Below are 24,145 nucleotides of genomic sequence, written 5' to 3'. Positions count from 1 at the left end.
CGTGAAAGGCCGGACAAGATGCAGAGAGAGAGAGAAACTGGAGATACTTCCCCAAGAAGATCTGGAAAGAATCCTCTCTTCAGACAGTCACAGGATTTACAACACCGTCCATGCTGTGGCGCATGCCTTAAATGCTGCGTATTCTTCTAGATCCAAGTGGAGGTTGAAGGACAGTCTGGAAGTTCAAAGGCTAAAGCCATGGCAGGTATTTCCTTTCCCATCATAGACATCTCTGCCAAATATGATGGTCCAGAATTATCGTCTTGGAGATTGAGAACTTGGGGGATGTAGTGGGTGAAATTGATCAAACTGCTTTTTGACGTGCCCTGAATTGGATCCCCTTTGTGCCCCCAATAGACAAAATTCCCTCAGAAGACACTGCCCCTCTGGTAATGGATCTCAGTCCCTCCCCTTTGCCTGCAGTGTCCCATTTGGTGCAAGACCCCTAACCCCCAATGCAAGAATTCCCTTTGGCAAGAGAGATGGTGTTGCAGGCTGCCTCTCCCCACATGGCAGCGGTTTTCAACCAGTGAGCTTGAATGGTTGTCAGGGGAGCTGCAGGCAGAACCAGCTTCCCTCCCTCCCTCCCGCTTGCCTGTGAGTGGCGCTGCTTCCCCAGGCCAAGACCTGCCTGCTCCTCAAGGGCAAGTGGGTTGGCTTGCTGCACTGTGTGCCACTGCTTTCTTCACCTCCTTTCCTTCCTCTTCCTCTTCCTCCCCCTCCCCCCTCCCCTCTCCCCTTGCTCTCTTTCTCTCTTCCTTTCCTTCCTCCCTTCCCCCAGCAGGCAGTAGGAACCACAGTGGCAGCAGCCCAGATCCCAGGAGCCACAGCAGCCATCAACCCCCACTAACCTCCACAACTCCATGATGCATCTTTACATCTGCCCTATTGCACCACTGCCCCCCCTTTCCTGGGCCACCTTGCAGATAAATTAGATTCCGTAGGTCACATGAACAGAAGTGGCCACGTGTTTGTGGAAGCGAAGGTTCATCAACTGCAAAGTGTGCCTCATGTTTTCTGACAGTTCGTTCACAGATCAGAGAGAGACAAGGAGGCACCGGCTAACTTGCAGTCAGTCGTTTTATTAATGAAGCAGATCAGAAAACAAGCAGATGCCCCACTTTAGCAAACAGTTGCCTGGACTGTCTCGCACCTCCCACTTCCCCACATTCCCTCTGTGTCAAGCCCCTCCCTCTGTCTATGGTGAGACCCTAGGGACCCATTCTGTTTCTGCCTGGCTCCCTGCTCTGTGATATGCACCAGACACCTTGTTTTGGGACAGGGGGGGTGGGCTGCTAGCAGAAAAGCTGTGTGTGTGGGGTGGGGTGGGGTGGGGACGACCACTCTGTGGTGACACTGCTATGTCTGATTCCTGCCTATTTCCCCATTTCCTCATCCCCCAGGCTCCCAGTATCTAGCACTTCAGAGCTCTTTACCTCCTCTAAGCAGCCCTAAGCAAATATACCCAGGCATAAATTTCAGTGTAAAAAGTGAAGGTAAAAGACCCCTGGATGGTTAAGTCTAGTCAAAGGTGACTATGTGGTTGCGGTGCTCATTTCGCTTTTGGGCCGAGGGCGCAAGTGTTTGTCCACAGACAGCTTTCCAGGTCATGTGGCCAGCAGGACTAAACCACTTCTGGCGTAACGGAAACCAGAGCGCACGGAAACACTGTTTACATTCCCACCATTGTGGTACCTCTTTATCTACTTGCACCAGTGTGCTTTCAAACTGCTAGGTTGGCAGGAGCTGGGACAGAGCAGCAGGGATTTGAACCGCCCGAACTTCCAACCGGTAAGCCTAAGAGGCTCAGTGGTTTAGACCACAGTGCCACCCGCGTCTCTATAAATTTCAGTGTAGCCCACACTCAAAGCTACTTGAGTCTGCACCCAGATCCAAGTCAGAGGAGAGCCAGGAGTGGAAAGTTGGATAGCCATTGTTTTTTTTACCATATTCCAAACACTGCCCTTTTCTCTGCCATTCTAGCTCCACCCTTTCCTGGGAAATGCCCAGTTTTACAATTCTTCCATGGATGGAGTGTACTTGGATGAGAACGGGGAAGTGGGAGCCGACTGGGACATCGTGAACTGGGTGCTGTTTCCCAATTGGACCAACATGAGAGTGAAGTTTGGGAGCATCAAGAGACAGGGATCCTCCGACCTAAAGTGCACCATTGATGCAGATGTGTTGCCCAAAAGGCTCAACAAGGTGGGAGATACCGTCTATTGCATTTTATCTAATCTCTAATCATGGTCTCCTGCTTCATGTGGGGCTGCCTTCAAATGCCTGTCAACATCAGCTTTGAACATTTTGACAACCTAGCTTGGAATCTCTGTCAAACTGTGCATTTGTAGGAGTCAAATGTTCTGGAGTGCACTTTCCATGGGGGTTGCTTTTTGTAGTAATTAGATGAGGTGGCCAAGGTTTCCCCCAGCCATCACCATATTTAAATTACTGGTAGGTAGTCGTGCTGGTCTGCCATAGTCAAAACAAAATAATAATAATAATAAATTCCTTAGAGTCCAACTAAGTTTGTTCTTGGTATGAGCTTTCGTGTGCATGCACACTTCTTCAGATACACAGTATTACGTAGTTGGTCTCTAAGGTGCTCCTGGAAGGATTTTTTTAATTTTTTTATCATATTTAAATTTTCATGAACCCACATGCTCTCACATGCATTCATACTCACACTAAAGAGAGGTTTAGCCTGTCAGCATCAACATTCAATATTTTGACAGTCTAGGACAAACTAAAGAGAGGATTAGGGTCTTTCGCTGGAGTCCTGACATAGGCTTGTTATGAATACGTGTCCACCTTTATCCTAAAGCCCACAAGAAGTTCTCGCACCAAAGGAATAAACAAAGTTGGGTTTATTATATGGAACAGAAGTGACAGATATTCACTTCTGTCCACATATATGGTTATTTTTGAACGATTCGGGCAGCAAAATTACACTTTAAGCAGGCAGCAACTCACAGAAAACATAAACTCATTGATCTAAACGGCAACAGAAATATGTAACTTTTTTGAAAAAGCCTGTAGGAAAGTGAGCTTGCTAATTTCCTCACAGAAACCCACAGTAAAGAGCAAGGAAAAATGGAGCTGGAATAGTATAACTGTCCTTAATGCTGGTCCTTGAGAATTCTGGATAAGTTCTGTTGGAGACCGCAGTGCCAACCGCCTACTGGGAAATTTGGGTTTTTTAATAGTAGTCTTCTTCATAGAGAAGGGGAAGGGCTTTGAAATGAAGAAGTCCTGCCCATTTCTCACCTTGCCCATCCTAGTGAGAAGATAACTAAAACTGGACATCCTGTTTGCGTTCCATCCTGGTGTGTGTGAAAGACTGTGATAGTGAGGAGCCATTTCCCACATTTCTGCATCTATCCCACTTGGCTTCCCTGACACTGTACAGCCTGGCTGCTTCACTTCACACCAGCTGCAGCTTCCAGATTATTTTCATGAGTAGCCCCACGATAATAGAACCAGACGGTTAGCAGAGCATGGATAACTGAGAGCAGCCTAATCCTAACCAGGAACATCCTTGGCTAGCCAACCTGCCAAAGCTAGAAATGCACATTCAATACCCCTTGGGTCAACTGGACCTCAAACAGCTATGAAATTGTTTTTTCAGCTTTATGCTTAGTTGCAAGGTTCACGTGAGAATCCTGGGCCTTCCCAAACCTCTGTCTCATTTCCAGAGGAAAAAAAATATAGGCCTAACACAATTTCTTTGCTGCTTGCTGCTTAGACCTTGCCGCCTTCCAAGTGTGTGGAAAGCTGCAGCCCTGGACTGGTCAAACGTGTTCAGGAAGGAATGCCACTCTGCTGCTATGATTGCGTTCCCTGCGCAGAAGGGACCATCTCCACTCAGGAAGGTGGGTAACGCCAGCAGAAAGGGCTGCCCTTGAGGCATGAATAACAAGCTGTACAAATATAAGATGGGGAACACCTGGCTTGCCATTAGAACAGGTGAAAAGGATCTAGGAGTTTTAGTAGATCACTAGCTTAAAGGTAAAGGTAAAGGGACCCCTGACCATTATGTCCAGTCGCGGACCACTCTGGGGTTTCGGCGCTCATCTCGCTTTACTGGCCGAGGCAGCCGGCGTACAGCTTCCGGGTCACGTGGCCAGCATGACTAAGCCACACGACCCGGAACCAGAGCAGCGCACGGAAACGGCGTTTACCTTCCTGCCGGAGTGGTACCTATTTATCTACTTGCACTGTGACGTGCTTTTGAACTGCTAGGGGGGCAGGAGCTGGGACTGAACAACAGGAGCTTACCCCGTCAAGGGGATTTGAACCACCGACCTTCTGATCAGCAAGCTCTAGGCTCTGGTTTAGACCACAGCGCCACCCATGTCCCATGATCACCAGCTTAACAGGAGCCAATAGTGTGATGCATAAGCAAAAACAGCTCATGCTGTTCTAGGCTGCATCAACAGAAGTCTAGTGTCCAGATCAAGGAAAATAATAGCAATGCTCCAATCTACCTTGGTCAGACCCAACCTGGAATATTGTGTCCTGTTCTGGGTGTTAAAATATAAAAAAGGTATGTAGAAGCCGGAATGTGTGCAGAGTAGACCAACCCAGACAATAAAGGCTCTGGAAACTAAGCCTCATGAGGAACGGTTGAGGGAGTTGGGTATGTTTAACCTGGAGAAGAGGAAAGTGAAAGGAGATGTGATTGCCATCTTCTTCTTCTTTTTAAAATATGTCTTTATTGATTTCCCAATATCGTTCCAATAGCAGCGTCATTAAAACAATACCAATTCTATCAAATTAATACAATTGTTAATGCCAATTATTCCAATGTCAAATTAATACAATTTAATCAAGCTGGCCTTCCTGCGTGCTAGATTTGATAGATTCATTTCTCCACCTTTTTAATGCGTTCCAGAAGCTTAATAATATCCATTACATTACATTCAGAAATAATAAGCCCTTATATAACAGCTATAATCTTGTGATTTCATTCATGTTGGTATATTAGGTAATTTAAATGTTTCAAGTGAGGAGCTCTAACTGTAATCCTTATTCCTTCCTGTCTGTGACAGTTTGTTTTCCGTGATGTTTTCCCATCCATATACGGTGTTATATTTTTCATTCCTACAACTGTTGATGGTTCCCATCATCCCTCGGGAGAAGGGGTTATCTCACAGTTTCCAAAAGTCACTGCATCACTTCATCCCGTGATTTGGCTTCCAGTAAACAAGCCATCTTCAACATTTTCCAGCCTAGGAAGAACGGTCTGAATCCAGACTGCAAATAGTTAATCCAAAAGCTTCTATTCCCGCAGCTGGTAGACTCCTTCCTTCCCTGCCGCTGATTTGTCCTTATATCAAACACATTCCTTGGTGGAAAATGGAGGTTAGGGAGGACTTTTCTCCATATTTTCAAAGCGTAGCGCTCCCACCCTTTCCCTCTCAGTTCCTTTCTCTCACACACGAAGCTCCAGCTTTGTTACATTCCATATTTATATTCCATTTTCTTCCTGCATCACTTGACCAGATTTTTTAATAAAAAAAAACTTGCATTCCAGGGAGGGTTGCCATATCATAAATTTAGAGAAAAACTTTGATATAAGCAAACTGTGGTCTCCCCTCCCCCCCCATCCTCTCTTTGACCGAATGAAACTGCCTCTCAATCCAAACCTTTAAAACCCTGTTAGCTGGGTTCATTTTTGCAGTTTCTTATCTCATCATCTCTAGCACGTGCCTGCAGTTTACTCCAATTTAAAAAGCCAATTAGCAGGATAACCTGTGCTTCCAGGAACAGGATGGGGGGGGGGGCGACGGCAGCCGGATTGCTCCATAAACCCAGTGCCTTTGCCTGTCCTTGCATTCCATGGGTAAGCGAGTGCCAGGCCACCAGGCAAACTGTGGGTGAGAGCCAGGTTCCTCTTCCAACCAAAGAGGAATGAAGAAAATGCAATTCAGCCATAATTCACTGATTGTCTCCATCTGTCTCTCTCCGTGGTGTTGAGAGAGACTTCCATCCCCTGGCGCACAAGAAACAGGAAGCCCGTTATAGCCATCTTCAAATATCTAAAGGGCCGTCACATTGTTTTCTCCTGTTCCAGTGGGTAGGACCCGAAGCAATGTCTTCAAGTTACAAGAAAGAAGATTCTGACTAAACATCAGGAAAAACTCCCTCTGAAAATGATGGACTCTGCTTCCTTGGTGGTTATTAAGCAGATGTTGGATGGCCTCTGCCCTGGAGGCTTTAGTTGAGACTCCTGCGTTGCAAGGGGGTGGATTAGATGACCATTAGGTCATGCTCCCCCCATTGTTTTCCCCACCAATGGATGGCATACCTGTTGCCTGAAGTAGTTCATTATCATTGATATTATTAATATTGATTCCTGATATCCTGAATCATATACAATAATTTTTATTGGATATATTTATGTGTTCTTCTAGTGGAAACAACTTTGGTATCACTGTCGGCGAATGAAAAGCAAGACAGAAGGATATAAAGTTGATATTACTGTTGTTCTTTCCAGATGCAGAGCATTGCACCAGGTGTCCGGAAGATCAACATCCAAACGAGGCCAGAGATCAACGTCTCCCCAAGACTATCACCTTCCTGGCTTATGAAGAATATTTGGGGGTTCTCCTGGCTTTCTTGGCCATCTCTTTATCCCTAACTGCAGGCTTTGTGTTAGGAATCTTCATTAAGTACAAGGAAACTCCCATAGTCAGAGCCAATAACAGGGACCTCTCTTATATCCTCCTTGTTTCCCTCTTGCTTTCCTTTTTGTCCTCCTTCCTTTTTATTGGCCAGCCAAGGAAAGGGACCTGCCTTATTCGACAAATGCTCTTCAGCATCATCTTCTCGGCTGCCATCTCTTCTGTGTTGGCAAAAACCATCACTGTGGTGCTGGCCTTTCTGGCCACAAAACCAGGGAACAGGGTGAAGAGATGGCTTGGGAAGAGTTTGGCCAACTCTATTGTCATTTCCTGCTCCAGTGTCCAAGTTCTCCTCTGCGCCATCTGGTTGGGAATCTCTCCACCCTTCCCAGAGTCTGACATGAGCTCCCAGCCTAGGGAGATCATCCTACAATGCAACGAAGGGTCTATTGCCATGTTTTATGCTGCCCTTGGCTACATGGGCTTTCTGGCCTCCATCTGCTTCACAGTGGCTTTCCTAGCCAGGAAGCTGCCTGGGACCTTCAATGAAGCCAAGCTGATCACCTTCAGCATGCTGGTCTTCTGCAGTGTTTGGGTCTCCTTTGTGCCCACTTACCTGAGCACAAAGGGGAAATACATGGTAGCCGTGCAGATCTTCTCTATCTTGGCCTCCAGTGCTGGGCTTCTGGGCTGCATCTTCTTTCCCAAGTGCTACATTATTATACTGAGGCCTGATCTGAACACAAAGGAGCATCTGACAACAAAAAACGGTTCTTAAATGACTCATTTTCGACAACTGTTGTCCAGCACAGCAATGATGAAAAGGACATACTTGTCTTGCAAATGTAGCTTCTTAAATTTAAAGGCATGTTTATGGCTCCTTTTCTTATGGTTACGTTTCAAACCTTTAAGAAGAGTCTAAATGTTTACATTTTATTTTTAATTGTGCTATTTTAACTTGGAAATTTGAGTGTCTTCCTATTAAAATTCATACTCTTTGGCAGCTCCTGCATTTCAAAATATTGCTTTAATAGGAAAATTGATTAGGACTGCTAAAACAAATAAAGTTAAAAGTTCAGTAGTGAAATCTTTTGATTCAAGAACAGTTAACAGAGAGCATGGAAACATTATTTACAGATACACACAGACACACACAAACACACACATACACACACACACACACACACACACACACACACACCACAATGGGAGGGTTCTTAGGAGTGGTAATAAACATGGTAGGAATAATTTATTCCTTATTGCAAAAAGCCATTTAAAACATGTTGAACTTTGGGACATGGATTGTTCTTCATTGTAGATGGAATTAATATGTGTATTTTCCTTCACAAACATTATGCTAAAAATACTGAGAAAATTGTGCCCTAATATATCTGTTGCTCTTAAAGGTGCCTCCAGACTTAGTTGCTTTTGATCTGGTGAGAAATGTGGGAATGTTATATATAGATAGTAGGAAAGAATATATTGATTAAGTATTATCCTTCCTTCACTCATGCTAGTGAGTGTTGTAGGAGAGCAGATTCCCCTCAATATTGCAGGAAGCTAGTTTCCAGATTCATTTGAATCTCTTTAGTTAAGTAATCCAATCTGGCCTTCCCCGATGGATTATTCCTGGTCCCCCCTTTTATCCCACTTAATGAATAAAGACTCACGAATCTTTCCTTAAAAGTAACAAGAAGTTTACTCACATTCAGTTCAGTTTGATCCCTGAAAGGCAGGCTTTAGCTAGTAGTTACTGTGAGTTCATCTCATATGGAGATTGAGCTCAGGTGCTGCTGGCTGAGAGCCAGCAGACAGCAAAAACACATTAAGAGAACAAAATGGCTGCAGGAGAGCAGCATGGCAGTGAATGAGAGACAAAATGGTTACAGGTTCTGGATGAGCGTCTGACCTGTTGTTCCAGGACCACATCAGCTTCCTCCTCCTCCTCCAACGGAGGAGTAAAATATGGCAAAAATACATTAAGAGAACTGTTGTAACGTGGGGATCGTGATTCAGCAAGTTATTTCTGCTCTGACAGAGCAGGTAGGAGACAGCTTCTTCATGTAACACACTTTATTCAGACAAACAAGACTGGGGAACTGAGGAGAGGGAGATACATTTATAGGGACAGTAGAGGATACATTTTGGAGGGAACAATCTCAAGCAATCACAAAGCTGCCTTTTGGTGGGAACCAATAAGACTGAGGATCCAAATGCAGCAACTTGAATGAACCAATAGTAACTGTTCCTTCTGGAACAGGAAGGCAGTTACTTTCCCCTAATGTGAATACTGACAGTAGTAATCAGATATGATAACCCTTGAATCAATACACAACACCCCTCCCCCCCTTGTGAGCACAACAGATGTAATCCCTCAGATACTGTGGGGTCCTGCAACTTCTACTCGATCTCCTGACAACAGGTGTCGCAGGTATTGGATTAGGTATTACCTGCGGTGGAGGGGCTACTGTAGTAGTTGTGTCCGGAACGGATAGAGTCTCCAACAGCTCAGAGTTCTCTCCCTGTTCCTCGTCATCATGAGGACTAGTTGAACCAGGGTCATTTGCCGAAGCCTCTGGTGCCTGCATCTCTGGGCCATTTCCACTCTGGCCTTGCCGCTGTGCGTCATTAGCAGGGGAAGAATTATCCTCAGTCCGTAAATTCTCCACATCTGACTCCTCCCTGCTGGGCGCCCGGCACCTCAGCTGATCTATATGTCTCCTCCAAACCTGCCCATCTTCCAAGGTCACATAATAGGACACAGGTCCACTAGCCCGGGTGATCACACTGGCTACCCACCGCGGACTTCGTGCATAGTTTCTCACCCAGACCAGATCTTCAGGGGTGAGATACCTTGTTGTGTCACTCTCAGCCTGGGGGGAGGGGGTGCTCTCGAATTGCAGTTTGGCATTTTATCTGGGTGGGCATAATCCAGCACCATTACCAGCCTTCTACCTAGGAGCAGCTTGGCTGGCGACTTGCCCGTTGCAGTACACGGCGTCGCATGCTGCAAAAATAACAACTGTGCGATGCGAGCCGACCAGTCACCCTCCATTAAGCGTGCAATGGATCCTTTGGCTGTCCTTACCATGCACTCAGCCTGCCCATTGGAGGATGGGTGAAAGGGGGCTGATGTGACCCCACCTATGAAGTTATCAGCCAAGAATGCTCTGAATTCGTGGGATACAAAAGCTGCTCCATTATCTGATACGATGGTCTTGGGCAAAGTGTGGGTCGTGAACAGCTGTCTCAACACCTTAATTACTGTGGCTGATGACATGCTGGGGACCAAAGCTACTTCTAACCATTTGGAATATGCATCGACGATAACCAAAAAGACCTTCCCTTGAAATGGCCCTGCAAAATCTAAGTGCAGCCGGCTCCAGGGGGTCCAGGACTGCTCCCACCAGTGGACCGGTGCTCTGGCCACTTCTGGGCGCACCTCTTGGCATGCCTTGCAAGTTTGCACCCATTGTTCAGCATCATGGTCCATCCCCGGCCACCACACATAACATTGAGCTAGCGACTTCATCCTGACCATTCCTGGGTGTCCCATGTGAAGTGTCTCTAGAACTCTGTTTCTCAGTGGTGCTGGAATGATCACCCTGTCTCCCCACAGGAGACAGTCCTTATGCAGGGACAACTCGTGCTGCCTTCTCGCATAAGGCCTGAATTTTTCTTCATGTGGACCACCTGGCCACTCCCTCCCCACCCAAGTGAGCACACGGGAGAGAACGGTATCTTTCCTCGTTCTCTCAGCTATTTCAGTAACAGTTACAGGGGGCCCTGGAAGCGTTTCTAGCATCATAATGCATTCCGCTGGGGAAGGATCTGCATCGCTCACACCAGGAAGGGGCCATCGACTCAGTGCATCAGTGTGGCACAACCTTTTTCCTGGCACATGGGTCAGGGTGTACTGGAACCCATTCAGGAATATAGACCAGCGCAACATTCTGGGGGATAGAATTTGCGGCGTTTGTTTGTTTGGGTTGAAGAACCATAACAGTGGCTTGTGGTCCGTTTCAATGGAGAAATGGTGGCTGTATACAAAGTCATGGAACTTTTTGATTCCTGCCACAATTGCCAGTGCCTCTTTGTCTATTTGGGCATAGTTGCGCTCCGTGGGTGACAACGTATGGGAATAGAAAGAGATGTGCTTTTCCAACCCATCCAGTTCCCTATGGCTCAGCACAGCCCCCAGCCCGTATTGGGAGGCATCGCATGCCAGGACCAGCGGCTTTGACTCATCATAATGAGCAAGGAAGCTCCTGCAAGTCAGCATTCCTCACAAGGAGTCAAAAGCCTTCTGCTGTGCCTGAGCCCAACACCACACATTCTTTTTCTGCAATAATCTATGCAACGGTTCAGCTACCGAAGCTTTCTGGGGTAAGAATGAGTGATAAAAGTTAATAAGTCCCAGGAATGACTGTAACTCCGTCTTGTTCTGTGGGCGTGGTGCCTCGGTGATGGCCTTAATTTTAGCACCCGTGGGGTGGATGCCTGCTGCATTAATTTTAAACCCCAAGAAGTCCACAGCTGGCACCCCAAAACTGCATTTTTCCTTTTTCAGTTGCAGCCCCACCTCCTTGAACTTGAGTAACACTGCACGGACACGCTCAGCCAGTTCCTGGGGGTCTTTCCCAGCAATCAGAACATCATCAAAAAATGGCAAGACCCCTGGCAGATCCCTTAACAGGCGCTCCATTAGCCCTTGAAAAATCCCTGGGGCCACACAAACGCCAAACTGTAATCTGTGAACTCTGAACGCCCCTTTATGTGTTACGATAGTCTGTGCTTCCGCTGATTGTGGGGTTACTGGCAGCTGTTGGTACGCTTGTGCTAGGTCACGTTTGGCGAAAACCTTGCCCCCAGCCAGTTTTGCCGACTGGAATGGGGTATGAGTTTCCCCTGAGTGCCTTATTGATAGTACATTTGTAATCTGCACAGATCCTGACTTCCCCATTTGCTTTAAGGGGTGTGACGATTGGAGTCTCCCACTTAGCAGAGTCCACGGGCGAGAGAACTCCCTGCTTGACCAATTTATCCAGTTCCGCCTCAATCTTGGGTTGCAGTGCAAACGGCACTCGCCTTGGTTTGAGTCGGATCGGGGCCACCCCGGGGTCCAGCTCGAAGTCAATTGGGGGCCCTTTATAACAACCCAGTTTCCCATTAAAGAGTCCAGCAAATTCCTTGCATAATGCCTCGCTCATCTCAGGGGAGGTTTGGATAGAATTAAGACCGGCTATACTCAGTCCCAGGGCAGGGAACCAGTCAGTGCTCAGGAGACTGGGGCGACTTCCCTTCGCAATCACCAGTTTGAGCACGGCCTGTTTGTCCCGGAACTGTACTTTCACGGCACACATTCCCCAAATGCAGGGCTATACCTAGATATTTAAAACAGGTAACCTGTTCAATCTTACGCCCGTCTATAGACCACACATATGTTTTGGGCCTCTTAGCGAAGACCATAATTTTAGTTTTTTTGATAACTGAGCTCTAATTTGCTCTCTGTGCAATATGCAGCGAGTGTTTTCATGGCTCTTTTAAAGCCAATCGGTGTTCTAGAGAGGATTGCAGCGTCATCTGCATGGAGCAGTACCGAAATCTGTTTTCCTGCAAGTTTCGGAGGATGGAAATTTATATTAGAAAGATGAGGGATCATATCATTTATGTAATAATTAAACAGGGATGGGGCCAATATACATCCCTGCTTAACTCCCTTCTCTGTTTCTATTGCCTTGGATACATGGCCCTTGGAGGTATAACTCACTTTTAATGACGTCCCTTCATATAGCATGTGTATTAGATATAACAGACTCAATATTTCTCTGACGCAGGATCTTCTGTGCACCAGATTTCTCCCCCAGGGCCCCAGCACAGTGCAATGAATGACTCAGTACTGCTATTTATTTAGCGGTTTGGACAATTACGAAAAATATCACTTGAGTTCTGGGGAGAATAAAGCACTATGATTCTGATAATTATGTGTGTGTGTGTGTGTGGAGAGGTTCATACTACTATGGTGGCATTTATGGAACATTCAAAGAATATGTTGCTATTTAAAGGTCAAGCTGACCGTTGACCCTTCACAAGCTGACCCATGTAAAGACCAGGGAGCCATTTCTGTGGGTACTTTGTTCTCATGTTTTCCTCCAGGTCTGCACCTGTGCCTTGAGCCACACAGAGACTCAGGTGATGCATTTCCCCCCTTATAATTATTCTTATTATTGCCAAATCACCAAGGACTTAGACAAATCAGCCAAACATCTGAATCAAGGCTAAGGTGAGGTAATTTATTACACTGTGCCTGAAAAGTTTCTTGCATAAAATATACCCTGTGCCATGGACCGCTATTCTTGTCCAATCCTCAGGGCTCTTAATCATGAGATTGTAAGAGCACCTGAGGGGCAGCCATTGAGTCCTGCCAACGAATTTTAAGTATACCTTTTCAGCTGTTTCTGGGTGAGCCAACTTTTGTTAGAGCAACAACAGATCTCTCTTCGCTGTTGATGCAATAACAAAGTCTGTTGTTTCAAGGACTTTTCTTTATTCTCCTTCTCATTCCCCATGAGCCTTTACCGAAGTTTTCTCCTACAAGCCCAACTTTCAGGCCCTGTGGCACAGTAGTCATGGCTTTTCCCATAAGACCTTTCTTCCAAATTGCCCCAAACAGTTTCAGCTGGTAAAAAGTACAGAATATACACCCTACACCACAAATGAGATGTGACTGGTTGCTGTCTATATTTTCACTGGAAGCCCTGCCCACACTTTCGATCATGTTTATCTATATGATTCCCCAAATTGAATATTTTAGGGTCTCACAACAAACATGGGTGTGTGTGTGTGTGTGTGTGTGTGTGTGTGTGTGTGTGTGTCAGATTGTGGCCACTCTCAGCAACCATTTTGGGGGGTGCTGAGAGGTATCTGATGGTGGAGTAGACAGTTCACAATACACAATTCAGTGCAAATCCACTCAACCATAAATCTCAGAAGGTGACTGGGCATTTCTGCAGCCATTCGATGCAGGCCTCATCCTGTTTTAAAGGACAGGCATGTGCCTAGAAAGTGTAGGGCAAATATAAGTATGGATAAGCCTTTGGAAATGTCCTCTTCTGTCAAGAATTTCTTTTAGTGTTTTAATTATGGTTGCCTTGACAGAGAAGTAGTATAGAAATTCAGTAAACAGGCAAATCTTGTGCTGGAGAAGAGAAGATATATTCCTTCCCTTGTTAATAATAAAAGCTGTTTGTGTTGGAGCAGGATTTTAATCACACTTTGTTGTTGTTGTTCAGTCGTTCAGTCGTGTCTGACTCTTCGTGACCCCATGGACCAGAGCACGCCAGGCACGCCTATCCTTCACTGCCTCTCGCAGTTTGGCCAAACTCATGTTAGTAGCTTCGAGAACACTGTCCAACCATCTCATCCTCTGTCGTCCCCTTCTCCTTGTGCCCTCCATCTTTCCCAACATCAGGGTCTTTTCTAGGGATTCTTCTCTTCTCATGAGGTGGCCAAAGTACTGGAGCCTCAACTTCAGGATCTGTCCTTCTAGTGAGTACTCAGGGCTGATTTAATCACACTTGTAATGTAACTAACACTATGGATAATGTGGAAGGATAGAAAATGTAGATTATGGAATAATATTCCGTTGTAAATGTTGACAATAGGACCCATGGCGGGGATGGGGGGGAAGTCTTGAGATTCAGAGAAATCTCTTTATATGGTTATGGAATGTGATAACTTTTTCTTGTAAAATCCAAATTGGAATTCAAAATTAGTTCAGCACTCCTGAAGGGGGTTCCTTTTAACCAGCTGCACCCCTCTCTCCTCCTCGCCTTTGAGGAGGCTGTTTCTCGAGTAGCATTTACATGAAGGAGAGCTGCTCAGTTGAGTGAGAATAAGAAACTGATGTTATGGGAGCATTGTCTTGTCTACTGAATTGAAATGAATTTTGTTTCCAGCTTCCCTGTGAGAGGACAACCCTCCCTCCAAGAAAATGTCAAGTGTGAGGCAGTTAGGCTTGGCCTGCCCCAAAGTGACTAGCAGTTCAAGTGAGGAGGGTCTGACACCTCAGAATTGGGAGCTAGATCTGGGAGTTTTCACAAACATCCCCCCTCACTACTACCCATGCACAAGAACACCCATCAATTCTTGTGGATGTTGTAGAGTTGCTCTTTGTTTCCTTTGTAATTATGAAAACCATAGTGATGTTCAGACATCTTCTTCTACTTTGATACTTGGACCACTCCCATTGAAGGTTCAACATGGGTTTCTATAGTCCTTCGTTTAAAAAACGGGTTAGCCACTTCCGATTAAATAGTGGTCTTTATTGGTGCAACATTTTACAGAGTAGAAGAGTAGAAGTATGTGCTTTCGAGAGTTTACAACAATGGAAGCAGTATCATAAGATGATTTATTACAACCAGGTAGTATAGAAATTTCGCCATAGCATTCAGTTTGTTAAAAAGATCAAGAAATTCACCATTCACCTTCTCCATTTTCCATGCTGTGCTACCTTGAAGGTTGATATTTGTGGTGCTGCAACAGAGAATGCTCTGTTCCACGTTAGCAGACAACATGCTATGCTAGTCTATTGAACTATGCTGCAGATCTCAACATTCCCCATGGCAGATATTGGGGGGTGGGTGTCCTCCTCTAAGAATTTAGGCTCTGATCCAAGTACCGACATGCTGAATTGGGCTCAGTAGCTACAAAATAATATAAAATATCATAACTAGCTGGAAACATCCTCAATAACCTAAAAAGATATATGGGAATGTGACTTTATAAACTGTTTATGAACTATAATTTATGTTCTTGTCCAAAGTGTAATGCTTAATGACTCCCAACTAATAATGTCTGAAAAAAATCTCTCTCTCATATAACACATTTTTCCATGTATAAGATGGTCCCTATTTTGGGGGACTCCGGTTTAAGAAAATGGGGGGATCTATCTGTCTATAAGACGCCCCCAAATTTTGGACATTATTTTAAAGGGAAAAAACCTAGTCATTCATACACACACACACACACACACACACACACACAATGTTACAAAGTGAGTTATATCTCTTGGTATTACCATAATTAAATATTTAATAGATTTGGAACAAATGTGGAATGAATGTGGAACTGACACACCTGAAATGAATAAGTAAATTTTCACTTATAGGCACCAACTCCAATTTGCACCAGTCAATAGAGTACCATGATATTTAACCAAATACATCTATCATCTGCACAGACATGGAAATAGTAAAATGAGGTTTTGAAAACATCAGAAGAATATCATCTGCATATGAAATCAAATTATATTCAACCGGATTATGGACCACTCCATAGATCTCCCTATGTTGTCTCATAGCACAAGCTAAGGGTCCCAAGCAAATATGAAAAAGCAAGGGTGAAATTGGACATGCTTGTCTAGTTCCTCTAAGTTTGGGTGCACCAATGCAGAGCCTAAGGGCTGAATGCAGCCCTCAAGACCTTGTCTCCTTCCAGAAGAAAAGTATAGGGCAGATGGAGTTTTTGCAAACATGTTTTTCTCCAGCCTGCACCTGCGCATGGAACCACATAAAGTGTTCAGGACATTTCAGAGGCCATGCTTATTCCCTCTATAATTATCGAAATCATACAGGGGTTTTTCTTTCATCATCTTCTCAACAAAGCTCCAGAGATCTGTCCAAAGATCACCTTTGAGTCCACTCAAGGAGATAACAGAATTGACAACAACATGAGGTAATTAAGATGCAAGGCTGACTTCTATCCCTTCTAGATGTCAAGTCTTGGTTGGATTCCATCCACGTTGTCTCATTATTTTCTAGTTCAGAGGAAAGGAAATCAGGCACAGAATGGTACTGCTTCTCCTGCTCTTGCTGCCTCATGCAGACTGTGGAGTGAAGGCAAAATGCCCCTTGACTTTAGAGAGAGACAGGATAGAGCCATTCATTTATTACAGGCCAGGAGACCATCTCATTAGTGGAGTCATCTCTGCCACATTTGCTATATTAAACCCACAGCTCTTCAATGAGTCTCCCTCTACCAGCTTTAACCAGTGAGTCAATCTTTGGGGATGGGGTTACTGCTGCTCCATTCAATATTGATTTTCACTTGTCATCCTTTTTGAGTTGTGGTGTATCTGTGTAATTTGGTCCTTCCAGGCTTTGATGCTTTCGAATCTTTAATTCTTCATTTTCTTTCGTTTATAATGTTTGCACTTCTTTTTTTTAAAAGCGGATCTGGGGGAGGGTGGAGGGGAGAGAGCAATAGATGAAACAAGTTCCGTGAAAAATATAAGACAAGGAGAGAAAAAGGAATTTAAAGAAATAGAATTGAAAGTAAGAATATAACTAATAGTATACATGAGAAATGATAGAAGGCAAAGGATATTGCAGCTGAGAAGATTGGAAGTCTAGCACTGGGTGAGGTGGGTGGGTGGAGGGATGGTGGAGGTTAAGGGTGGTAGAGGGCAAGAAGGAATGTACAATGTTATTTAAAGTTACAGCCAATTATTTTATATCCAAGGAGTGGGATATGTATGTATATCTGTATGTGCTTATTTGTATGTTTGTACGTCTTTTCTCAATAAAATCATTTAAGTTAAAAAAGCCTTCTAACTCCAATTGCTATTTGTAAGTCTGTGCACATCTAATTCCATCATAAGAAATTCCTTCTACTTTAGTTTTCTTTTCCATGGGATAATGGGTATTGATTGAACAAGGCTTTCCCAACACTCAGGCATCATTAAGTGGGGGTTGGCTGTCAAACTTCTGAATCTGGATCAGTTTTAGGGTGATTAAATTCTAGAAATCGAATGCAGGACTTTATATTATCCTTAGAAGCTTGTCCAAAAAAAAGGGGGGGGGGAAAGCAAGAGTTGGAAGCGAAATATTCACTGAATGCTGGAGGATATGATGTGATATGTATATTTTTGCAGCAAAGGAGTAACAAGATACTGGCTGCCCCTGTCCTTCTTCTTTGCCATCCAAGAGATCAACCAGAATCCCAGGCTCTTGCCCAACATCACTCTGGGCTACAATATGTATGAGACCTTTTTTCATGGAAGAATAACATATGAAGCTTTGGTTGACCTGGTCTCTTCTGGACAGGCAAATGTTCCAAACTACAACTGCGGTGGACAGAATAACTTGATTGCTGTTCTGGAAGGGGCTGACTCTGACACTGAAAACTCCATCCAGATTTCAAGCATGTTGAGCATCTATAAAATGCCACAGGTAGGAATGGAGATGGAGGGATTATCCGGCTGAGATTCTCAGGCATGACAATTTTGGGTAGTGTCAGCTCAGAATGAGGAAGGCATAGGACATCAAGGCATTGAACAAAGGAGATAAGGAATGGCCAGATGAATTGCTGTGCTCTTTTTGATATTACCTGTCCTTCCTCTTTCCCCTTTGTGTCAAATTCTGGTGTGTGTGTGTGTGTGTGTGTGTGTGTGTGTCTTTGCATATAAAACAGGAAGGAAGGAAACTTCCCTCGTACTAATGGCCATACCACTAAAAATAGGATAAAGCAGGAAAGTTTCCCTTGAGTGAAACTGTGATATGTGTTTATTAATTGAAAACATTTGTAACCCACTCAATAATCAAAAAAAACCTTTTAGTAGTGCACAACATAAAACAGTAACAAAATTGTTGAAACAAATCTACAGTATAAAGCAGGAAAATAGAAGGATAAAGGCGTATTAAAATAATGAAAACAGGAACCGAGGGAATTCATAAAGATAAAAATGGGATCCAGTCTTATGTATCAAGGAACGTCTGGGCAAAAAAGCAACACACACGTGTCTTTACAAAGCAAATATATGCTATTTGGGGTACGAATTATTTCAGCCAACAGTCCTTCTTTTCTTGCCAGGTCAGCTATGCTTTTGGCTCCCATGTTCTGAATGACAAGAGGCAGTTCCCCTTTTTCTATCGGACGGTCCCCAAAGAAGAGGCCGTTTACCCAGCGATTGTCAAGCTGCTCCATTACTTCAAATGGACATTCATTGGTCTCATTGCTCCAGACACCGACAATGGAGAGAAGTTCATGAAGACATTGACCCCTGTACTATTAGAGAGTGGAATTTGTGTTGCCATCTCAATAAGCATTCCACAAATTGTTACAAACCGTTTGAGGTTCAACGTTCCTCCATCAGAAAAGTGGCGACAAGTCCATGTATTATTTTATTACGTGGAATCTACTTATTTCTGGAGGGGAATACATCTTGCAAAAATAATGTTTGACAAGGTGGTCAAAGCCGCTGCAGGGAATGTCTTGATCACAACATCTATGTGGGATTTTAGTGTAGATTTAATTGAGTTAATCAACAGTGGTATAGATTTCCAGCATTTCCACAGTATTCTTTCTTTTTCTATTGGGCTGAATAAATGGGACAAATATGATGATATTGCTACCTTTTTCTTTGCACTTCGGCAGTTTTGGGAGAAAGCTTTTACTTGTTCCCATTTAGAGCACAAATTGTCTTTTTTTTTTTTTTTTTTATAAGATTTTATTATTTTCTATTAAGACAAATGAAAAACATAACATAAACAACAACATTAGCAATACAAAAATACAATGCATAAACACAACACAAAAACACAATCAAACAATTACAATAAAAAGAGACATATACAAACCTTTAAACTAACACTTATCCTCTTATTTTCTTGTTACTATCTTCTCTGTTTTGGGGGACTTCCCCCATTCCCTCCACTGTCTTCAAAATCATATATACCTTCTAGGTAGCTTTGTATCTTATTCTGTTCACATTTGCTCAATTTTTAATGTGCTTTACTTTACTTAATCGTATCTTAACTTAAACACCAAATCTTAACATATTTTCTAACAATTAAATCTTTCACACAAAAATATCTTACTGACAATTTTATCTAACATATACCTGCTAAAGCCGCTATTCTATTTAATTCTGCTCAAATATTCAATTTTACTGATTTAACCAAATAGTCTTTAAATTTCTTCCAATCTCGTGACACCTTCTCCTCCCTCTGGTCCCGGATTCTGGCGGTCAGTTCTGCGAGTTCCATATATTCCATCATCTTCATCTGCCATTCTTCCACCGTTGGTATCTCTTCGCCTTTCCATGTTCTTGCCAATAAAATTCTCGCTGCTGTTGTGGCATACATAAAAAACACTCTATCCTGACTGGGTATCTCTTCATTAGTTATGCTCAGGAGAAATGCCTCTGGTTTCTTACAAAAGGTAACCTTCATTACCTTCTTGAGTTCGTTATAGATCTTATCCCAGAAAGCATTTACCACTGGGCACAACCACCACATATGAAAAAAGGTACCTTTCGCATGTTTACATTTCCAACATACATCTGACATTTTGGTATTCATCCTAGCTATCTTAACTGGTGTCAAATACCATCTGTAAACCATTTTCATTATATTTTCTCTTAGACTATGACAAGCAGTGAATTTAATACCTTTTTGCCACAATCCCTCCCAGTCATCCATCATAATATTGTGTCCTATATCTTTCGCCCAATTTATCATTGACGATTTAACCAATTCATCTTTCGTATGCCACTCTAGCAATAGATTATACATTTTGGAAAGGTTTTTAAAGTTCGATTCTATTAATTCTGTTTCCAGTTTTGATTTTTCTACTTGAAAACCAACTTTTTTGTCCATTTTGAATGTTTCATATACCTGATGATAATGCAGCCAGTCGGGGACCTGACTTTTCACTTGATCGTAGCTTTTAAGCTTAAAAGAATCCCCTTCTTGCTGCAATATGTCCATGTATCTTAACCAGTTTGCAGACATGTTCGGTCTCTTATAGGCCTTGGCCTCCACTGGAGAGATCCATCTAGGGGTCTTTCTCTCTAACAAGTCTTTATATCTAATCCAGACCTGATACAAGGATTTTCTGACTATATGCGTCTTAAAAGTTCTGTGGATCTTAGCCTTGTCATACCACAGGTATGCATGCCAACCGAACATATTATCATATCCTTCCAAGTCCAATACATCAACGTTCTCTAGTTTGAACCAATCCTTTAGCCAGCAAAAGGCCGCTGCTTCAAAGTAGAGTCTTAAATCCGGCAGGGCAAAGCCTCCTCTATCTTTAGAGTCTGTTAAAATCTTAAACTTGATTCTTGGCTTTTTGCCCTGCCATATAAACCTTGATAAGTCCTTTTGCCATTTCTTAAAGCAATCCAGTTTGTCCAGAATTGGTATGGCTTGGAATAAAAACAGCATCCTTGGTAGGACATTCATTTTTATCACGGCAATTCTTCCCATTAACGACAATTTCAATCTAGTCCATATCTCCATGTCTTTCTTTATTTCCATCCACAGTCTTTCGTAGTTGTCCTTGTACAGGTTCAGATTCTTGGTTGTGAGATTGATACCTAGATATTTTACTGTTTTGACAAAATTGAGGCCAGTGCCTTCCTGTATTCTTTGGATTTGTTCTGCACTCATATTTTTTCCTAAAACTTTGGTTTTCTGCTTGTTTAATTTGAAACCAGCTACAAGTCCAAATTGTTCGATTATTTCCAAGGCTCTGGGGACACTGCTTTCCGGTTCCTGCAGGGATAGCATCAAATCGTCTGCAAAGGCGCGTAGTTTGTATTCCTTCTCTCCCACACGAATTCCTTTTATCTGTTTGTCCTTTCGTATCATGTTTAGGAGGACTTCCAGGACCGTGATAAAAAGTAAAGGGGAGATAGGGCACCCTTGTCTTGTTCCCTTTTCAACTTCAAACTCCTCCGATATCACACTGTTTACAATTACTTTGGCTCTTTGTTCTGTATAGATGGCATTAATTCCATTCAAAAACTTTTCACCAACTCCCATCCTTTCCAAATTCTTTTTCATAAATGTCCAAGAAACTTTATCAAATGCTTTCTCTGCATCAACAAACAATAGTGCCGCATCTGTATTTATGTTTCTCTCCAGTTTTTCTAAAATGTCCACAATAATTCTCGTATTATTACTAATTTGTCTTCCTGGCAAGAAACCTGCTTGGTCTCTATGTATATAGTCTTTCAACACTCTTTTCAGCCTTGTAGCCAATATATTTGCAAAAATCTTATAGTCCACATTCAAAAGGGATATTGGACGATAATTTTTCATTTGAGTCACATCCATATCTGGTTTTGGAATCAGTGTGATAAAGGCTTCCTTCCACGTCTCTGGTGCCCTATCTCCTTCTAATATCTTGTTGCAAACTTCTCTTAGTGGCTGCGATAGCCAGTCTTTCAATGTCTTATAATATTTTGCTGTTAATCCATCCGGTCCTGGAGCCTTCCCCAATTGCATGTTATTTATTGCATCTTCTATTTCCTGCGTCGTTATTGGGTGGTTGAGAGTAACTAATTTTTCCTCTGGGACCTTTTGCAATCCGTTTTTTTCCAGAAATCGGTCTATTTCTGCTTCATCTATCTTCTCCTCCTTGTACAGTTGCTTGTAGAATCTTTGAAAACACCATCTGATTTCCTCTGGTTTCTCCACATTTTTTCCGTTTACTACCAAGGTATTGATGACATTTACCTTTTGTCTTTTCTTCAATTGCCAAGCTAGTAATTTTCCACATTTATTAGCCGATTCAAATGTTCTTTGCTTCATCATTTTCACTTTCCATTCAATATCCTGGTTCATTATATTGGCATATTGGGATTGCAAGTATTTAATTTCTTTTTGAATTTTAACACATCTGGGATGTCCTCTTAGTTCTATTTCCTTTTCTTTGATTAATTTCAACAATCTCTCCATCTCTGCATTTTGTTGTCTCTTCTTTTTTGCTTTTTCACTAATGAGAAATCCTCTCATTACAGCTTTACTTGCATCCCAAGCAATTCTTTTCTCCACTTCGGAGCTCCAATTTATCTGAAAATATTCTTTCATCTTTTTCGCCGCTCTTTCCACTAGCTTGGTGTTTCTCATCAAAGCGTCATCCATTCTCCATCTAAAAGAATCCTTGGAAATCATTTTTAAATTTAACTGTACAGGATTATGGTCTGAAAGAGTTTTGGGGCCAATTTCTGCCTTTTGTATTTTTGGAGCCAATTCATTCGAAATCCAAATATAATCTATCCTCGACCATGACTGCTGAGGTTCGCTGAAGTATGTTGCCTCTGTATCTGTGGGGTTTTTTAATCTCCAAGAGTCCACCAAATTCAAATTGTCCACCATTTCGAAAAAGGTCTTTGGGAGTTTCCCATCATTCGTTAATTTAGTTCTTTGAGATCTGTCCATTAATGTGGAAACTGCACCGTTAAAATCTCCAAGGCAAACTAATTTGTAATCCAAATAGTCCAACAGCAAGTCATGTATTTTCTTATAAAAGATTGACTTTCCATCGTTTGGTGCATAAAGTCCCAGAATCAAAAATTTTTCGCCTTGTATGTTAATTTCAATTGCGATGTATCTCCCTTCTTCATCTTTAAAAAGCTGTCTTGGGCTATATTTCTCCTTTGCGTATATCACTACTCCTCTCTTCTTGACCTTATCCGATGATATAAACTCTTGGCCTAATTTTTTATTCTGTAATAATCTTCTGTGACGTCGGGCTATGTGGGTTTCCTGTAAGCATATTATATCCAAATTCTTCTTTTCTATGCTGTAAAACACTCTGCGTCTCTTTGGTCTCTGGTTCAATCCCCGGACATTCCATGTCATTAACTTGAGCGCCATTTTCCTTTCTCTAGTCTTCTCCTCCAGTTGCTTCTCCTTTCTTGTCTTCCTCTGGATCCTTGCCTGGACTTGGTAGACTTGGTGGTGGTCCCGGCGGTGGTGGGAATACCTCTGGGAACCTGTAGAATTGTGCTGGGTCGAGTGGTGTGCCTTTAAATTGTTCCAGATGCTTGTCCAAAAACTTCTGCTTCTCCGCCAGGGACCTTATTCTTATCTTTTTTCCTTCAAACGTAAATGCCAGGCCTTCTGGAAATTCCCAACTGAAGGGGATTTTCCTTTTTCTAAGCTCAGTTGCCAAATCGTTGTAAGGAACTCTTTTGTCAAGGAAAAATCTGGGGATATCCTTATAAAAAATTACTTTATTCTGCTCTACCACCAGGTTGTTTCTATAATGCCAGTCCAGAAAGAAGTCCCTATCGTGTCGATCGTGGCACACAATCAAACAGTCACTAACTGTTTTGTTACTTTTCTTTCCTCTGGAACCTCTTGGACCAAATCTGAAGGCCTTCACTATGCGCGCTGAGACGTTGATTTCTTCTATCTCCCAAAATCCTGAGAATAACTTCACTATGTAGTCTTTTAGGTCTTCCCCTTCCACTTCTGGAAGATTTCTTAGGCGGATGTTGCCCTCTCTTTGATGTAGTTGCAGAAACGCAAGAGACTCTTCCACAGACCTCTGTCGTGTTCCAATATTCTCTATCTGTTCCAAATCTAAATTATCCAATTTTTCCTCCACCTTTTTTATTTTTTCCTTGACCACTTTAATTTCCTCTGAGTCCTTTTTCAAGGTGGTCACCTCTTGCCCAATCCTATTGATCTCTTCTCTGTTCTTCCTTACATTCTCCTCAATTT

General features: G+C 43.0%; 1 protein-coding gene and 1 pseudogene across 1 annotated transcript; one reads left to right on the top strand and one right to left on the bottom strand.

The window, feature by feature from the left end:
• Positions 1 to 2,025: 2,025 nt before the first annotated feature.
• On the top strand, positions 2,026 to 7,404 carry LOC117042499 (vomeronasal type-2 receptor 26-like). The gene is made up of 3 exons (XM_033142044.1): positions 2,026 to 2,205; positions 3,746 to 3,872; positions 6,500 to 7,404. The coding sequence occupies exons 1-3, from the start codon at positions 2,026 to 2,028 to the stop codon at positions 7,402 to 7,404; spliced, it is 1,212 nt and encodes a 403-aa protein (XP_032997935.1).
• A 2,043-nt stretch (positions 7,405 to 9,447) lies between these two features.
• Positions 9,448 to 11,989, bottom strand: LOC117042498 (annotated as a pseudogene).
• Between the last annotated feature and the right edge of the window lie 12,156 nt (positions 11,990 to 24,145).

The sequence above is a fragment of the Lacerta agilis genome, chromosome 2 (genome assembly GCF_009819535.1).
Source record: "Lacerta agilis isolate rLacAgi1 chromosome 2, rLacAgi1.pri, whole genome shotgun sequence".
NCBI classification, from domain to species: domain Eukaryota; kingdom Metazoa; phylum Chordata; class Lepidosauria; order Squamata; family Lacertidae; genus Lacerta; species Lacerta agilis.
Note: the sequence above shows the minus strand (reverse complement) of the source record. Positions and strands in the feature narration are given on the sequence as shown.